The sequence below is a fragment of the Syngnathus typhle genome, linkage group LG11, assembly GCF_033458585.1.
Source record: "Syngnathus typhle isolate RoL2023-S1 ecotype Sweden linkage group LG11, RoL_Styp_1.0, whole genome shotgun sequence".
Classification (NCBI taxonomy): domain Eukaryota; kingdom Metazoa; phylum Chordata; class Actinopteri; order Syngnathiformes; family Syngnathidae; genus Syngnathus; species Syngnathus typhle.
This window is the reverse complement of record NC_083748.1, coordinates 4,048,432-4,066,844: the sequence shown is the minus strand read 5'-3', so window position 1 is coordinate 4,066,844 and position 18,413 is coordinate 4,048,432. Positions and strand designations below refer to the sequence as shown.

Genomic DNA, 18,413 nt, shown 5'->3' with positions numbered 1-18,413 from the left:
TCCCACCACTGTCAAAGATGCTTGTGTACCTAATGAAATGGCTTTTGGAGTGTGTCTCGGTGTTACTAATAACCGGTGTCCTTGAGGTTTCTCAGACTAACAGTGGGATTATTTCAATTCTGGGACGACGTTTGTGTGTGCGCTTGTGTGTGTTTGTCTGCGTGTGTTTGTGGCATCCAACCACCGCTAGCTGTGGTCAGGATCAGTCCCTGCCACTCGCGCCAGCCGTCTGTCATCTCTGACGCCTCGGCCGCCGAAGGGGACCGCTCGTCCACGCCCAGCGACATCAACTCGCCCCGTCACCGGACGCACTCCCTCTGCAATGTAAGAGCTGCCCGTAACTTGTGTGTGCGTCCATGTGCGTGTGTGTGATGTGGGTGCTAGCCTGCTTTCTTGGTAGTGGTGGTGGTGGTCTTGTTTCATTCCAATTAAACCAATTCGGAGTCAGAATGTCCGAGAAAGGCTAATTGATCATTCACATGTCACAGCACATCACAGCATAAAGTTTCAACAAGCCTCAAATTAGGGGTGTAAGGTATTTATTAAGGGGAGTTCTTTATCATGACAAATAGTATATTTAATTTTTGTGTTCAATGCAATTCGATGTCCTTCAGTTAGTATTTGTGGAGTTTCAACTCTCATGTTATTTTTAAATGTTCGTTTTCATTTTTCCTCAAAGTGAGCAGTCAATTTCTCTCAGTTTGTCATTGTAGAAAATAAAGGCCTCACCCTCAATAAACACTACACTGGGTAAACTGACACCCTTGGAAAAGTACGATTATTAAAATAACATTTATTGCTGTAGATTTTATTACTAATATTTTCTTTACTTTTAATTGTAAATTTAAATTCCTCCCTTCACTTCAACACATTAGAAATAAAATAAAATACCATACATAGGATTTCTCTTATTTTTCCATCCTTGTTTCTTCACTCTAAGGTAATGCATATAGTATAGTATTCTTGTACTAACTGACGCACTCTCTGTGTGCACTTTAGTCCATGGAGGACCTGGAGGAGCAGAAGCGTAAGAAGAAAAAGGAGAAGATGACGTTGGGCTCCTTGTCACGCGTCTTTGCCCGAGGGAAACAGCGCAAGTCCCTGGACCCGGGGCTTTTTGATGGGACAGCCACACCTGACTATTACATAGAGGAGGATGCTGACTGGTGATATTGCGTGTGTGCGCTTGCCTGTGTGTCGGTGTGTGCGCGTGTATGAGATGAGCGTATTTAGGGGGGAGGTATCCAATTTTAAAAACAAAAAATGCCTAAAGGAGACTGCTATCCCACCAAATGTATAGTATATTGTATGCTTAAAATTGTATGTATGTAAAAAATATATATATTTATAGATGTACATGTATGCATATGTATATATGTGTACTTGCATATAAATATATACATGGGGCTATTATCACGTGTATTTGTAGAAATGATGTATTATCTCGTCTTGATGTTCTATTTTTTTGTTTGTTTGTTCTTTTTTTCAACTGGAGACTTGAAGGACTGCTGTTTATGTGTAAATAGAGCAAATATGTGTTTTTACCGATTTTTCAAATTTTTTTTGATCACGCTTGACAAAGCAGCTTCATATCCAACAAAGGCCATTTGGGAGGATGGGCGGAAACCGGCATATGCTTCACTTGGATGCCCCAAGATTGTTATTTATGCACTTGTGTGTTGTCATATCATATCACAAAGGGGCAGATGGAATTGATAAATTACTGACCATAACTCTCATCCTTGGAAAAATGCTGTATTTTCTCAAATATCATAAGAAACAGTCATAGTTCATGATACTGGTAAATGATCATATTGTTCTGGTGTAATAACAGTTAATGAAAATATATGATGTTAGTGTAGGCTTTTCATAAAGACCAATATTTATTTATAGTGGTAGGAAAATATCAAAAAAATATACTTTAATAAATACTATTTAATTTGTTTAAATAAAGACCTCTGCTCAGATAAACAGTGATTAATAATTGTATCTGACCACCACTGAATGTAAGCAAAATGAACATCAATATTATTTCATAACTGTTATTATATTATTACATGCAACTCATTGCTATACATCATTCATAACAGTTGTTTGTTTTGCTCATGTTGCTTTGCTATCCAGTTTGTAGAACTCTCCTAATATGTCTCTGTTTAATACTTTGTAATTTAGGCAACGTGGAATAAAAGATGAAATCTATGGAAGTATTTTATTTAAAAAAATAAAAGAAGTATTTATCTGCTGCAGATAAAGAGGAAGTTTTGGACATGAAATCTTATTTTCTAAAATAAAACCACAACATGTTCCATGGAGTAAGTGTTTTTTTGTATGTATTGTTTAACTCGCCATTTTAAAACACTCTCACTGTAGATATGGTGGACATAAAAAAAATCTACACGCCCCTGTTCCATTGGCAGGTATTTAGGATATTAGGTACAAGTATAATTAAAACAATTAAAAAAAAAGCCTTACTATACTACTGTATCGTCATAGACCACTAGATACGGCCCACCACATCATTTTATGTGGCTCGCAAAGACAAATTGTGCATCAAATTTGTGTCATTACTAGAATTGCAAATTGTCTTCACTTTTAATATATTTTTTTTATTATATTTGACCAGTTTTTACTTGTCTGATTTGAAAATGAGTTATTTGTCAGTTTGTTTTGTAGCTTTTACTGTATATAATATGAGGTGCTCATACATTTATTTGGGTTGACAGTCATAATGGCCTTCCGGAAGAAGCTATGACTACAATGCGGTCCGTGAAAAAAATGACTTTGACACCCCTGCCTTAGCCCTATCTAGTGGTCGTGGTCAAAACAACAATTAAAAACAGGAGGTGAGATCCTGTCATTTACATGAACATGAACATGAAGTACGCTTGAGCCAAAAAAGCTATTTAGTATTCATATTTGTCTTTTTTAATTGTCATATTTTACCTTTATAGGGAAGTCGTTGAAAGACTTCAGAATGAAGAAATTTATGAAGGGAATAATAATAATAAGTCACTATGGGACCCTCAGAAAATGTTATCCCTTATATATTTGTTATTATGATATCCCTTATATATTTATTATTATAATATGATACTACATTTATTACTCCTGATTACTGCCATTATTAAGTTAATAAATACATTTCCCCGCTGTGGGAGAAAACAACACCAGCTATACAACACCGGCACTCCTTTAAAAACTACGTGCAATAACTATTTACGATTTATTATTTACTTTCTGTACAAACCTCATTCATGTTAATACATATACCCACATTGAACATACTGTAAATAAGATTTTTTAACCTTCATTCTTCTAATAGCTATACTCTAAATAAGATCTTTCACTTTTATTCTCAGACTTCCTTTTATACTTTTTTAAATTGTGTATGTTTGCACTAGGAAGGGAGCAGTTATCCAACAGTTGTACAACTAAGTTGTAAAATGACATTAAAGGGCATTCTATTCTATGACTAAAGTTCTATCATCATCATCATTATATTTACCAATTAAGCAAAAACAATACTTCACTTGTATGCTGTTTTGTGTTAAAACACACTTCAGGTGGGCAAAAGCCAGAAAACAGGTTCGTCCGCCACTTTGTGGGCGTCTCCACGCATGTTTTTGAGGGAAGGCAAGTTCAAACATGCAAAAAGACACCAAACACTTGAAGGAATTTGGTTTTAATGTTCACGTAGCTTTTTTTTTTCTAGCATGAAGATCGTTTTGCTTTCATTTCAAGGTATTCTCGAGGTCTCCTCCAACAGGCCCAAGGTGTGAATTACAGAATCTTTACAATAATATCAAAGTCAAAGTCTGCTTTATTGCCAATTTCTTCACATGCCAAGACACAAAGAAATCGAAATTACGTTCCCACTATCCCACGGTGACGAGACATAGTACACAATACACTACATACAAGTAAACAACACAAAAAAATAAAAACAAGAAGGCGCAAACAATGGGTAAATAAGAGTGATGAATAAATAATAAATAAACAAATAACACAATAAATAAGAGGAGCGAAAATGGAGCAAGTCTGCATACAGCAGACAGTCAGAATATAGCGCAAAAGTACAGGACGCTACGCAGAAGGGGGGAGAGAGTTCAGGATCCTAACAGCCTGGAGAATTAAGCTGTTGGTGAGTCTGGTGGTGCGGGAGCGCAGGCTCCTGTACCTCTTCTCAGAGGGCAGAAGATCGAACAAGGAGCGGGGTGACTCACATCACTCACAATCGTGGTCGCCTTGCGGGTGAGATGGGAGGTGTAAATGTCCTTCAAGGAGGGGAGTGAAGTGGACCAGGAGAGATCCTCACTGATGTGCACCCCCAGGAACCTGGTGCTGCTCACTCTCCACCACAGCACCGTCGATGGTCAGCGGCAGGTGTTGAGTGTGACCCTTCCGGAAGTCAACAACAATATCCTTGGCCTTGTTGACGTTCAGCAGGAGGTTGTTGTCCTTGCACCACGTGGTCGGAAGGTCAACCTCCAACCTGTATTGAGTCTCGTCGCCCTTGGTGATGAGACCCACCAGAGTCGTGTCGTCAGCAAATTTCACCATGCGGTTGGAGCTGTAAGTTGCAGCGCAGTCATGCGTCAGCAGGGTGAAGAGCAGCGGACTGAGCACGCAGCCTTGGGGGGCCCCCGTGCTCAGCGTGATGCTGGCGGAGATTTTGGCGCCAACACGTACCACCTGAGGCCTCTGACAGAGGAAGTTTAGCAGCCAGTTACAGAGGTAGGTACTGAGGCCCAGCTTGGCGAGTTTGCAGATGAGTCGTTGTGGCACAATGGTGTTGAAGGCAGAAGTGAAGTCCACAAACAGCAATCTCACATACGAGTCCCTCCCCTCCAGGTGGGTGAGGGCCGAGTGGAGGGCAGAGCAGATGGCATCCTCAGAGGACCGTTTGGCTCGGTACGCAAACTGGAAGGGGTCTATAGGTACTTTGTACTCCCACTAGTCGAAGTGTTCTGTTCTGATTAATATTCAGTTTGTGGAATATGAATAAAGCAGGTAAATCCACCATTTTTATACATCTCTTTTGACTTGTACTGCCATATGATGTCATGCAAGTACTGCAAGTGCATAAAACATTGTCAAGAAAGTTATTTGATATAACTTCCTCTTTAAGATCATTGACATACCCAGTGCAAACGGTTCTAATTATAGTATTAGCACTAATAAAACCTAATAATAATAGCACCTGAGTAACTGAGGAAACGTTTTTGATTTATTTTTGTGCATATCTTGATTGTATTTTATTTAAACTGGTTCACGCTTTTTTCCTAAATGCTTTAAATCAAAGATGCAAGTAAACCTTTGTAGATTTATTTTGTGCTGATTCTGGATTTGACTTAATTTGTCTTGGGGAAATCAAGTTTTCAGAATAGTTTTAATAATATTAATAGTCTTAATTTTCATAATAGTCTTAATAATATTATCACCTTTCAACTTGGACGTGAGCTATATACCATAGTAGCCCAAACCATGTTTAAATGTTTTCAGGAAAAGAAATGTGTATATTTTAGTACATTATTTTCTTTTTGTTTTTTTATTCATTTTGAAGTTTGGGCGGCGCTAGGACCAAGCAGGTCATTGCACTTACTGAGGCGCGCTCCACCAGCCAGCCAGGCAGGCAGGAAAAGGAAGGAGGTGTCCCTCAAACGAAAGCGGTGGTAGTTTGGACCAAAGTTCTACTCAACTCATAAAAAGTCCAGGAATACCACACTTTCGTGGCTTTTGAATAGTTCATCTGTAGTCTAGCCGTCTTTATTTTTTTAACTTGCATTTTTGTTCGTTTCCATGTGTGCGTGAGCTAGACGAACACACCTGTGACTCAGGTAAGCCACCCATTAAGGAAGTCTTCGGCTTTGCTCAATTTACTCAGGCCCAAGGAACGTGAAATCACCCACGCGTTGATTTTGTGTCACCATGATTTTTTTATATATAGAAAGCAAAAGGGGCTTAAAAGTTTCAACTATTAAAAGAAGGTTCTACCTTCTCAGTGTGCCGTGCGTGAAAGCTGGGCTGAAGGACACTCAAGTTGAGCTTTGCTCACTATTGGGCAGGAACCTGCGGCACCAGTAGCAAGAACTGCAGCCCACTATGTGGCAGAGGTTAATGATTGACACTACTTTTATTGTAATATGTAATGACAGTTGAGAAGACGCTGTGATTATATGACGGTTATAATGAGCAAAAAAAGGATCACGTTATTGCGATATTGACAAGAAGTCATTCAGGGTTTTCCTCATGGCCGTGGCACAGTTCTATGAAAGCCAATGCAAAAAATATTTCCAGAAATATTATTTTGCTAGCAAAAATAAAATGTTAGTCAAAATTAAAAAAGCATTCCCCAAAAATATTTTACCAATATGTATCACATAAAAATATGTTTACAATAATATGTATGTTAAGGGGTTAATATTACAGAAATGCAAAAACACAGTACAAAAGCAAAGTACAAGAATTTAGAGTGGAACAAATATAGATGCATATATACTGAAATATTGGCAAAAAATTAAATATGGTAACCTGACTCATTAGAAAAATTAAAGCATAGAAGTTGAAGAAATATTAAAAATACACAGACACTAAAAGAACATAGACAAATGTCTAAAAACACTTTTGTAATTTTACACAAGTAACTATTACAGAAATATTAGAAAATGCTGCACTATTTCCCATAGACAGCAGGAGGCGACATTATGGTCTGTCATCTGAAGGCTAATGAAATTATACTCATAACACTTGACCTCAAAATGGTTGTATTCCCTGAGTTCAGTTGGTCTGAAGCACCTAACCTGTGTCGTCGTAACCTTGGTGTGTGTTGCAGCGCATCCTGCAGGGATGTGTTCCAGTCGGGGTCTTTGCAACCGCGGCGAGCAACCCGCCAACCGGTCTTCCCGCTCCGAGAGCACCGGTTCGGGAGCTCACTATGCTCTGTGCGCACTGGGAGTGGGTCTGATTGCGCTGGGGGTGGTCATGATCGTGTGGACGGTGATCCCCGTGGACGACGGGGCGTCGGGTGGCTCTACCAACTCGTCCAGCAACTTCACTGTAGAGACTAATGATGAAGACGGCAAAGAAGGGGAGCTCTCCAAGTCGTCCTCGGTCGCCATGGTGCTGGTGGGCGTCGGCCTGGCCTTGCTGCTCCTGTCCATTTGCCTCGGCGTTCGGAGCAAGCGTAGAGCGAATGACAGCGGCGAGCAAACGGAGGCGCCGGCAGCATCAGCCTTCATGGACCATATGAACGGCGACGGCGAAGCGTGAGTATGGTGCTCCAACTTCAACAAAGTGTTTGGAAATTAGAGAAAGCTTTTTTTTCCGTGGAAAGTAGTGGTTTGCGATAATATTTTGTTATTGATCCTCAGAGTGCCAGATCCATCCGCATTCAACGTGCCGACCTACGAGGAGGTAGTCGGCAGCAGCGACTACCCGGTGCGTCAGAGCAACCTCCGCCAGAGCAACACCCACCTGCCATCCTACGAGGACATTATCGCAGCTGTGGAGAACGAGGGCAGGGACGAGACCACCGAGGACTCCCCTCTCAATGACCCCGTGACACCCCCGCAGCCGGCGGAGGCCGCCGAGCCACAGGCCGACAGGCAGCCCAGCCTCCCGACGCGCAGCACCAGCCGGGCCAGTCGCCTGTTGCGCCCCCTACGGGTGAGGCGGATCAAGTCGGATAAACTCCACCTGAAGGACTTCCGAATCCAAATCCGCACTCCCACGCACAACCCGGTGACCATCGAGCCCATCACGCCGCCACCGCAGTATGATAATAAACCGCCAGAATTGGGTTGAATGCCGCCATCCGGATTGATGACACTCCTGAGACAATCAAAAGACCATCTTCCCCGATGAGGAACTGTGTTCTGTTGCGACCCATCTCTGGGCCTGTTCAAATGACACCAATACTGCTTTAATTTAAGTCCAATGTGTATTATTTACTTTGAGGGCCTAAGTGTGAAGTTTCAAGGGCAAAGGGGGGTTCAAGTTGACGGGCATCACATGAATATGCTTTTCAGATTGTGGTCTCAACGAAGAAGATGGACTGAGATTGAGGAGTTTTTTGTGAATGTGCTTTTAAACTCGTCTTAAAGTGGCTCAAGTTGAACATTTTCAAGTGAAATATTGTCTTAAGGGTGTTTCACAACACTGGAACATCAAATAGTGGATGTGGGTGCTGTAATAAGGTAAGTTTTGCAGTCTATATAGCATTTTTGTAATATTAAAGTAAATCTTTTGGTTGCATTGTGCTTTTAATCTATTTTAAGCATCTATTTCAATTCAACGTTATTGTTGACTCGTCTTTTCTTTTTTTTTTTTACTACACTGGAATCGTCGCTTCTGTTAGGTTGACCTATATTTATTCTTAATTCTCTGGCTTGCTGTCTAATTAGTTGCAATCCAGGTTGAAAAAACAAGTTAGAGAGGCGACAAGTGTTTTTATGTTCAGAATATAACACTCTTATTGGTCTCATAATAAAATATACAGAATCTGTCTGAGATGGGGACTCGAGTCACTGTGACTTGGACTCGAGTCGCTGTTTTGATGACTTGTGACTTGACTTGACAAAAATAAAAAAACTTGAGACTCGACTTGGAAGTTAAAGACTCGGGACTTGACTTGAGACACGATGACTTGAATGACTTCCGTGTTATTTAGTTTATGTTTTCAGTTTGAATATAAAATTAATAATACATTTTAAAAAGTAATAACGATAACACGGTAGGAGCGCAGGCTGAGAATGCAGACATGCACAAACATGTCAGCGGGAGCGGTACCTTCGGCTATCGTAATTACCTTTATGATGGCAAAGGACGGACAGCACAGTGCAAGATATGGAACAGAAACATTTCTGACAGCCAGACGACTTTGTCTGTTTGAAGTTTATAGAGCTCTGGTGTTTCCAGATGTTACAGATGAAACATAAAATGTTTCTAATGCTCTCTAATGTGTTTCTTCTTTCAGATTTTTTTCAGATTATTTTTTCATATTTGCAACTCAAATGTGTCAGACACTGTCGGCAGACGTTCATTTGTTTAGATTGAGCTGTCAATCATTGTATGAGGTCATTTCTTTTTGGTTTGATTCCATGGTTTATTTTACTGAATATCAGTAATAACAGTGGAAATCCAAATTGTTGTCATATTTTTTAAACAAGTTAGACACATTGGACAATGATGGTTACTTAAAGTTACTTATATCTTGTCTTTTCACGTTACTAAAATCAGATTCTGTGGGTAAAATTGCAATAATAAGGTGACTTGACTTTACCTATTTAAAGACTTGACTTGACCTATTTAAGGATTTGACCTGACTTGACTTGACTTGCCCAAGAAAAAAATGACTTGGGACTTGAGACTTGAAGGTTAAGACTTGAGACTCACTTGAGACTTGCACATGTGTGACTTGGTCCCATCTCTGGTATCTGTACTGTAGTTGCATCGCACTATTCCTCAAAACCTACTTGCACTGTAGTGGACGTGCATTATGGCTCAAGAGCATTTGTTGATTTATAGCGCCCTCCAGTGGTTACATGAAGTAAACGTCCAGGCGCAAGAATAAATAATACAATAATTTCAATTATGTGCATTTATTTAAAGAATCGTTTTAGTACGAGAATAGGGTTGTATCTTTTCAAGATAAACAAATAACATAACTGGTAATCTGTTTAAAGATGCTTTATTTTAGTACGATAGTTTTGTAGGTAAATAAAACTCACTCTGTCTTACTAAAAGAAAGTATCTTTAAACAATTTGCCAAATTGAAGGCAGTATGAACATCACCAAAGATAACGGTCGTCCTTTTTCAATATTTTCTTCCAAAGTATACAAAATATTTTAAAATGAAAGGAAATAAAACAAGTTGCAATTTCTTTTAACGGGATTTTTTTTTTTACATTTAGATATTAGTGGCGCGAATCTGTGCTATAAACATTTTGAATCTTTTCTTTTTCCGCCCTTATGCAACATATTTCCCCTCTACGCTCCACCCCGCGCCTCACTTCGGAAGGATTCTTTTTTTCTTCTTTCCTTTCCTTTCCTTTTTTTTTTTTTTTTTTGTGCAGCTGCCATGTAGCAGTGGGAGGCGCAGCTGTCTGCGGGAAGAGCCAAAGCCCGGGGAGTCAGTCACATTCCTGGCTGGGATTCAATGACTGAAGCAGACACAAACAAACAGAGTGAGAGAGGGAGGGAGGGAGGGAGGAGAGAGAGAGAGAGGTAGACGCGAGAGAGGGAGGAGAGAGAGCGAGAGACATTTGAAGCGCAGATAGAAGTGCGTAAAACTGCTGTGGAGCGCGTAAGGAACAACAACACTCGTGATTGTATGCTGCGTTTTCTTTTGCGGATTTTTCCGCCTGTGGAGGTTTTTTATTAGAGGGTGAGAGAGAGAGAGAGGACACGCTTGTGTGGATCTTTTTTTCCTGAATGGGCCGCACCGGGAAGGGAAGCTGCTCCTTGTCCGGGGGAAGCTGTCTGACTGGCGGCGTGGAAATGCTCAGCTCAGACGCAGAGTGAACGAGACGCCTCGAAATAAGTAAAGCGATTGTTTCCCCGAGTTTTTTCTTCTTGTTATTCGTCTAAATAAAAGATGGAGGTGAACAGCTTCCAGCCTCACCCTGGACTTCAGCAAACTCTGAAGCAGTTCCATCTGAGCTCCATGCGCTCCCTCAGCGGACCAGCGGCGTTCTCCGCCCGCTGGCCCCACCAGGAGTCCCTGTTCAAGGACGCTAAAGCCGAGATGATGCTCAGCCTGCCGGCCCACACTCCACCGGTAATGTCCGGACCGCTCTTCATCCCGTCGGACCGCTCCACGGAGCGGTGCGAGACGCTCCTGGAGCGCGAACCCATCTCTTGCTTCGTGGTGGGCGGCGAGAAGCGCCTGTGCCTGCCGCAGATTCTCAACAGCGTGCTGCGGGACTTTTCCCTGCAGCAGATCAACTCGGTGTGCGACGATTTGCACATTTATTGCTCGCGTTGCACGGCCGACCAGCTGGAGATCCTCAAGGTGGTGGGCATCCTGCCCTTCTCGGCGCCCTCCTGCGGCCTCATCACGCAGACGGACGCCGAGCGCTTGTGCAACGCGCTCATCTACGGAGGCTCGTACCCGCCGCGCCGCGGGGAAGGAGGCAAGGAGCGAGGCGGTGGCGGAGGTGTCAACGGCGTCGGGGGCGGCAACGGCGTCCACTTGGAGCTGGAGTGCACCGAGGGCAGCTTTCGGGTTTACCATGAGTGCTTTGGCCGGTGCAAGGGCTTGTTTGTGCCGGAGCTCTACTCTGGCCCCGGAGCCGCCTGCGTGCAGTGCCTGGATTGCAGGCTGATGTTTCCGCCGCGAAAGTTCGTGGTGCACAGCCACAAGCGACTGGAGAACCGGACCGTGCACTGGGGCTTCGACTCGGCCAACTGGAGGGCCTACGTGCTCCTGGACCCGGACTACAGCGGCAAAGAGGAGAAGGCAAGCCTGGAGCGTCTGCTCAGAGACTTGAAGGGGAAATATGACGTGAGCGGCAAGTTGGCCAGGAAGTCGTGCAGAGTAAGTGGATGATTGATTTGCTTTTGAGGAATGGCTGGTGAACTTGTCAACTTGTGCACATCATATGACTCCTGCATTGCTTGGTAACATGTCATCGATACTGTTGTGGTTTTCAAACTTTTAAAAAGTCTACATCTAATATCATTCATTGTAAGCCACTGACAACTTCGCTTAAAATGCTATTAATGATTCAATCAAAATCCACAGATTTTTATTCTGAGGTCATTTATAGTAGTGGTGCAATCACTGAGTCCTGTGAGTGGTTGACAGCCAGTTTACATGTTCCCGTAGTGCGTGCGTGGTCTTCTTGCATTCCAAAAGACACGTACGGTACAACTAACATGCAAAATTTAAAGACCCCAGATTATTTTCGATATAGCCCTGTATTTGCTTTGCAACCAATTCTGGGTGATTGATTGCTTATGATTCAGTCGTATCTCACTTCTCTTACCGCAAAGTCAACTTGGGTGCCTCCAGTTCACAATTGCAACTCTAATCAGGGCAAGCGCTATAGAAAATGGATGGATGGAAGGAAGGTGGGCTTTTTATAACAGTTCCTCTGAGGTTTTATTTTTAGAATTATAGGTGCTGGCGGGACATCCCTGCTCTCATGCAGGTATTTTATTGTGTGAATGTGACAAGTACGTATGTTCTTTCTTTTACGAACTTTTCATTATTCCACATCATTCTATGTCTATGTCAATGTCCGTCCATAACTTTCCATTATTCCATTTTGACGCTCAATTCCTCCAGAAATTGCATTTTATAGTTTATTTTGAAATCGTGACTGATCCTATTAACAAAAGACTCAAAATATAAGAGACATTTTAATTCGTACACACCTGGAGGTCACGCTATAGTTTCCCACAATTGTGCACGTTTGGGTTTAGAAATGTACCAAATGTACCAAACGCCTCCTCTACATTAAGATAAATGGAGATCTGATTTTTTTTTTTAGGTAGGATGAGGAGGAGGGGGTAGATGAAGGCTATTTTAAGGTGGTGATGGGGTTAAGAGTTTAATGAGGTTTGGGATATGGATATATGTGTGTGTGTGCCATGGTGGGATAAGCTGCACGTGGGTGGGTGTGGGTGTCACTGTGATGGCGTCCTGCGTGGGTCATTCTGGACAAAAGAGCATAGAAGATGGGGGGGGGTTGAGGGGGTGGTGCTGGCTGACCGGCTGCATGGCTCGGTCACACAGCAGCTGCTGTGTGGGACACTCACAAATGAGTGGACAGCTCTGTGGGCATTGCCATACTCTGAGTGCCAGCCTGGAGATGTGTCATCAGAGGGCAATCTAAGTCATGAAAAGTGAGCAAAGTTGCTAAACAGAGAAGAAACAATGGAACATGGGTGATCTTAGATGTTGCATGACAAGTCTCGCCTCAAGCAGGGCATGACCCCACAACCTTGAGATTAAGATGCTTGTATTCTCCCAACCGAGCTACTCAGGGAGGTTTTAAAGCACGTGTAATTTTCCATGGGCACTGCAAGGCAAAACGTCTGGCAAGCAACTAGTTGGGCGCCAGATCTCCAGAAAGTAAAAAAAACTTATCGCGGTTTAACTTTACGTTCCTTGTGCTTCACGGTAGGACGGTGAGGTTTGTTTACCCCCTGTTTGAATTTGCATGAAAACGAGTCAGGCTTGATTTGAGTCAATGAGTTAGCTGCTGCTCGCTATTGAGCACCAAATTCAAAATGTGTTAATTCAGTACAAAGCAATCATATATTTATGACATTCTCAACTGTAGTTTTTGGGGGGGTAGAACGGATTAATGGCACTCCCATTTATTTCAATGGCTAAAGATGATTTGTGCTTTGCGAATGAATTCGTCTTGTATTTGACAACAAAAAGTGTCCCCAACCAGATGCTGATGTATCACCTGTATTGTTTGTCATCTAAAAAAACTGAATGCTTTGCAGGCAACCTTTGACAGTGTGTGTGTTTTACACATGATGGAGAGATGGATAGGGGAGGGGGGAGGGGGTGTTAGGGCAGTGCATTTTGGCCGCGGTTTACTGTCAGTTGTGTCCCACTTAGCAGACAGGCCACGCTCCTCGGGGAGCCGCACACCAGCACTGCTGCCATACATCAACCTGACAGGCCAAGCTGCTCAAAGGCCAGACGGCGGCTCGCACACCAAGCTTAAGCCGGCCAAACACAAAAAGAGTCCACGTTATCGGCCGGCCTCAGACACCCTCGCACGTCATGCGGCTTTATTTATAAGAGGCACAACTCGCCTGTCTGCACTTAAGATTGGGGATTCGGGGAAGTGCCTTCATTCATTCATACATTCATTCATTCATTCATTCATTCATTCATTCATTCATTCATTCATTCATACTTTTACTACTTGACAGGAAGTAGCAGTGGGAGACCTAATTAATTTAAAAATTAAGGCCTGATGATGTTTTTTCTGCCTAAATGGCAAGTTGTAAAAATTTACTATTACTCTTCCATGAAGTATTACAAACAAGATGGATTTTATGACTTGGCAGCAAATGGCAGTGTGTGGCAATAATTATAGCCCAAAGAGTTTGTTGTCTAAATAGCTTACTTTAGAAATCGGAGCAACCCACAATAGAGTGCAGTTTGATTGGACCATTCTGAGCTACATATAACAAGCTTGCACGTAAATAGTACAATTACATTAATGCCTGACCAACTTGAGTTTGCGGCCTAAATGGACTGTTGTATAAATCCATGAGTCAGAAAGCACAAGAGAAATAAATAAATAAATAATTAAAACACTTTGCTATGTTGTCGTTTCATCTTAACGCAATGGATTTTTGATACTTGGTAAGAACCAGACGAATTCAGGCACCGGGTAATTTTTGCTGCCAAATGTTCTACCACAGAAATTGGACAAGAAAGTCAACATTATGTCATCTCTACATGTTGAAGGGATGAAAATGAATTGGCAACTAGGCACCACTCATTCAGGCCCAACTTGTTTGCTGCTTAAACGGGCTCCTGTAGATTCCACATAGTAAGTCCTCCAATTAAACTGAGTGTAATTATGATTGAAGGGGAGGGAGGGGTTCATCATTGTGTTCGTTGCCGAACGCTCCGGCGAGAGCGGTGGCTGCAGGCCGGGCAGGCCTTGAGATGTGTTGTCAAAGGGCCATGACCTTTTGACCTTTCCCAAAGACACCGACACAGTCAACCACTCCACCCCACCCCCACTTTAACCGACCAATCAGATCTCATCCACTGGCCAGATGGTTGTGTGATAAAGGATGCAAAAGAGATCCAGTGAACCGACGAGAGGACTTTATGATTTTTAATTGCCAAACTTTGACACAAGTTTAAGAAAAAAATAAAAGGTCGCTCCAATGGGTCAACACTGTATGTAATTCTTCTGAATGCTAACTTATTCTCATTTGCATGAAAAGCTCTAAAAACTGGAAATTGGATTTGGATGCTTCCTGGAGCAGTTTTGTGACCAAAATCATTAACGTTTCCACGGAAGGCCATAAGTTAGTCCCTTTTTTTTTTTTTTTTTTTTTAATGACACAACTATTAAAGTCATTCAACTGAGGCCAATTTATGCCATTTTTCATCCCATTGTTCCTCTCACTGGGAGAAATTAACCTCAAACATGGCATGAACCAATCAAGTGAGCGTCAAGGGCTTGTGCTTCCACTTAGCCGGCACGATTAAAATATTAAATTTGTGAAAAAATAGCATCTACTACTACTTCTACAAATTCCATGTTTGCCGAGGTTTAACTAACAAAATACAATCCAGTGGAACCAGTTGATGAATTACATAAAGTGTTTCCAACCCAAAATAATTAAAAAAGATAATGCAATTAATGTACTATTTCTTGAAGGGTTAGTTTTTTTCAATAACCACATAAAAACGCATTTTTTTATTTTTATTTTTTTAAAGAAAATGTATAAAATTCCTAAAAATGAAAACTAAGAAAAAAAATTGAAATTAAATAGTTAAAAAACGATTACTGATGCCAGTGCCGATGTCGATGCTCTCTGTAAACATCAGCGTGCTAAATAAAGAAATGAATAAAAATGAAACCCAAGAATCAACTTGAAACAAACTATTATAAACTTACAGTTGTGCCTTTTGTCTTTGCTAGAGTGGGTTTGTTATGTTTTGGCCCTCCAGCGCGCTAGCATATAAACAAGAGTACATAATGACAGGATCATCCGTTGGCAGGCAGATTAAAATGAGCTCCCAGGGCCGGCTCATTTCCATTCCCATCTGTCTGCTGACCTCTAGGAAGCCGCAACATGACATCTTTGACGGGCCCGCCTGCCCGCCATACCCCGAGTGGGCTTATTCTTGTATGTTTCTTAGACTCTGGCTTCCATTGTGGCCTTCGGTCTTTTCTCTCGTCTTCATCTGACCCTCCCCTCCCTCTCGCCCACTCTTCCTCTTGTCCTTTGAGCACACCCCCCACCCCCAAGGGAAACCATCACCTTGTCGCCGCGGTGCATGCGGGCCAGCGCTTGGCCGCTGCGTGGACGGCGTGTCAGGAGCTCCCAGGGGTTGTGGCCTCCATTCTCCCAGGGGTGACCCCATGTTAAAAGAGTGTCAGCTGGGGTTCTGTCATGGCTGATGCGGGCTAAAGATCTGCCGCCTCCTTTGTTTGAGGGCCGGCCTTTCACAGGCTGTGAAGTGCAGCCCCTTTTCTCTTTTTGTTACAAGGGTCTTGTCTCTTTTGGGTGCAGCACGGAGGGCTTCGTAACCTCAAGCCTCTTCCCGGGTGGGAAATCCGAGCGTGCAGGTTTGGCCAGCGTCACTGCCGTCTTCCTCTTGGTTGTTATTGGAGCTAAGAATGGGGTCTGCATGTCTGATGACCAGATGATGACTACCATAGCCATATGCAAGGATACTTATTCGGACCAGCACAAATTGCAATACATCAGAAAAATCTGAAATCTCTTGTAAAACGACATAAAAAACATCCAAGTCTCTTGTAAGACAACATAAAACATTTCCAAGTGACTTGCTGTGCGTGTGTAGTAAAGGAATCAAGTGATTAGCGCTGATCAGTGTCGCCTGCTCCGTCAGCCACAGAACAGATGCCTGTATTGGGTTAGTCGTCATCAATTTCTCCCGGTCACCGCCCGATTTCCAGCCTTGTGATTAAGAATCAATCCCATCTGCTGCAGAGACAGGAAATCTTGGTCTGCATCTGCTGCTGGTTGAGACACTAAGCCAGTGCAGTCGAGGGGTGCGGTGAGGCGGCTAGGAGTTGGAACTCCCATAATCCCGCCCGCCTAACTCTTGGAATGCAGGAATGCTGAAGCGTTACACATCCAGACCTGTGGCATCTCTCAGTAACAAGAGATGGGCTTCACATCATCATCAAGCTTGTGGGGGCCTATAAAGATCCCCTATGGAACACGCTAATTAGAGCGTGCATCGGATGGAGCACGGCAGCTCAGCACGTGCAGTGCAAAAGAGATGTTCCAGAGATACTTTATTGAGATACTTTACTACATTTTAGCCCAAACTCAATTGGAAGACCGAAAAATTGTATAGAAAGATGTATAGAAACTGCATGTAATATTTTTGTAGAGGATAAAGAAGTGCTGTCTGTCTAACTGTGTTGCTCCATTCCCTGTTAGGAGCCAACCAATATAGTTTGTTATTGAGGTTGATGCCAATTTTGATAATTTAATTGAATTCCGATAATTGAATCATCGGACAATTATCGGTAAATCTATTTTAAAAAAATGAATATTTTTTTATAGTCTCTCTATATTGTGTATTTTCTCCAAGTTGTGGTCTAGAGCGTATCCCTCTGCAGGGATGAACCAGAAATTAGCCATATCCTGAATATAATGCTGGAGGTTAAAAACCCCAACAAGAGTAGCTGTGTTCATATGCGTTACATTCAAACGCTGCACCCTCCTAAAGCTCCACCGGTGTTGGACCACATCGGAGCAGAAGCGGGCCCTGCTGGTGCCATATGACAAATCGGCATGCCGCTTCTGCCTCCAATCCGCCCACCGACCACCTCCAAAGCTGAGCTAGCGAGGAGGATTAGCTCACGCGGCTAAAAGCAAACAGACTGCTCTGTGTTGAGACAGCTTTTGGTCCAAATCTTGTTTGTGCCTCCTGTTTTGATGGCTCCCATCACCAGCGGGGTCGCGCTGCACTTCACAACCGGTGCCAAGCACTGTGTGTGTGCTTTGTGTCTGTGGCTTTTGTGGCTTTGCATTGCACAACTCCCGTGTTATTTAAGATATGCATAATTAGTTTGGGGATTACCACGTCCTTCAGCGACTATTAAGACCCCCCAGTTAAGGGGATGTGCATCAAGTAACGTAATAATAAAACTAAAGCCACTTTTCCACCAGTTGGTCCGGATCAGTTTGCTTTACTGCGGTACCGATTGAAACACTATGAAACCAGACTTCCACTGTCTTGTAGTTTCTCTGTGCTTAAGTGATATGTATTTTAAATTTAATAGTCGTGACTTCAATATTGAGAACACGGGAGTGGTTATGTGTATGTCTACATTTCTGTACAGAAAATGTTCATGAGCAAGAAATTGGCACAAAAAAAAAATTCAAAATTTGACCGATTGGGCTTTGGAACAGAAATGATTACGCACACAAATTCTGCCTAGCAACAATAAGCCACAACTTTAACTTGGATGCATTGACTACATTTCAGAACAGAATTCATGATCATAACTTTTAAAACTCAAATTGTATTTTTTTTAGATTGTGCTCATTAAATCTACCAGACAATTTAATGCAAAATTCAGAAATGCAGTGCCTCAATGCCAAATCAACACACATATAAAATAAAAGTTATTATGGATGCCCCCCCCCCCCCCCAATGTGAAATACATTGAGGTTATCTACTTCGGTGCATTTCTAGTGCATTAGCACAA

The 18,413-nt window shown here is 42.5% G+C and overlaps 3 protein-coding genes across 7 annotated transcripts in view; all 3 read left to right on the top strand.

Moving 5' to 3' along the window:
• The window catches only part of kaznb (kazrin, periplakin interacting protein b), a 51,684-nt gene extending 49,372 nt beyond the window's left edge, over positions 1-2,312 (top strand). For 3 of the 4 annotated variants that reach the window (XM_061291758.1, XM_061291761.1, XM_061291760.1), the window contains 2 exons: positions 191-324; positions 1,000-2,312. In XM_061291758.1, the coding sequence (XP_061147742.1) occupies positions 191-324; positions 1,000-1,170 (305 nt within the window). In that variant the 3' untranslated portion in view covers positions 1,171-2,312. The remainder of the gene's footprint in view (positions 1-190; positions 325-999) is intronic. The other variant, XM_061291759.1, reaches the window with a different exon arrangement.
• Positions 2,313-5,595: 3,283 nt separating this feature from the next.
• On the top strand, positions 5,596-8,508 carry tmem51b (transmembrane protein 51b). Of its 2 annotated transcripts, XM_061291996.1 has the most exons (4): positions 5,596-5,837; positions 6,003-6,113; positions 6,833-7,265; positions 7,371-8,508. In XM_061291996.1, exons 3-4 carry the CDS (start codon positions 6,847-6,849, stop codon positions 7,801-7,803), a joined length of 852 nt encoding a protein of 283 aa, XP_061147980.1. In that variant the 5' UTR covers positions 5,596-5,837; positions 6,003-6,113; positions 6,833-6,846; the 3' UTR covers positions 7,804-8,508. The 2 variants fall into 2 exon arrangements, with proteins under 2 accessions (XP_061147980.1, XP_061147979.1); XM_061291995.1 differs by lacking the exon at positions 6,003-6,113 and having other exon boundaries at positions 5,597-5,837.
• Positions 8,509-10,192: 1,684 nt separating this feature from the next.
• skib (v-ski avian sarcoma viral oncogene homolog b) overlaps positions 10,193-18,413 on the top strand; it is a 31,537-nt gene continuing 23,316 nt past the window's right edge. Inside the window, exon 1 of the mRNA XM_061290746.1 lies at positions 10,193-11,536. Coding sequence (XP_061146730.1) covers positions 10,595-11,536 — 942 coding nt within the window. The 5' untranslated portion in view covers positions 10,193-10,594. The remainder of the gene's footprint in view (positions 11,537-18,413) is intronic.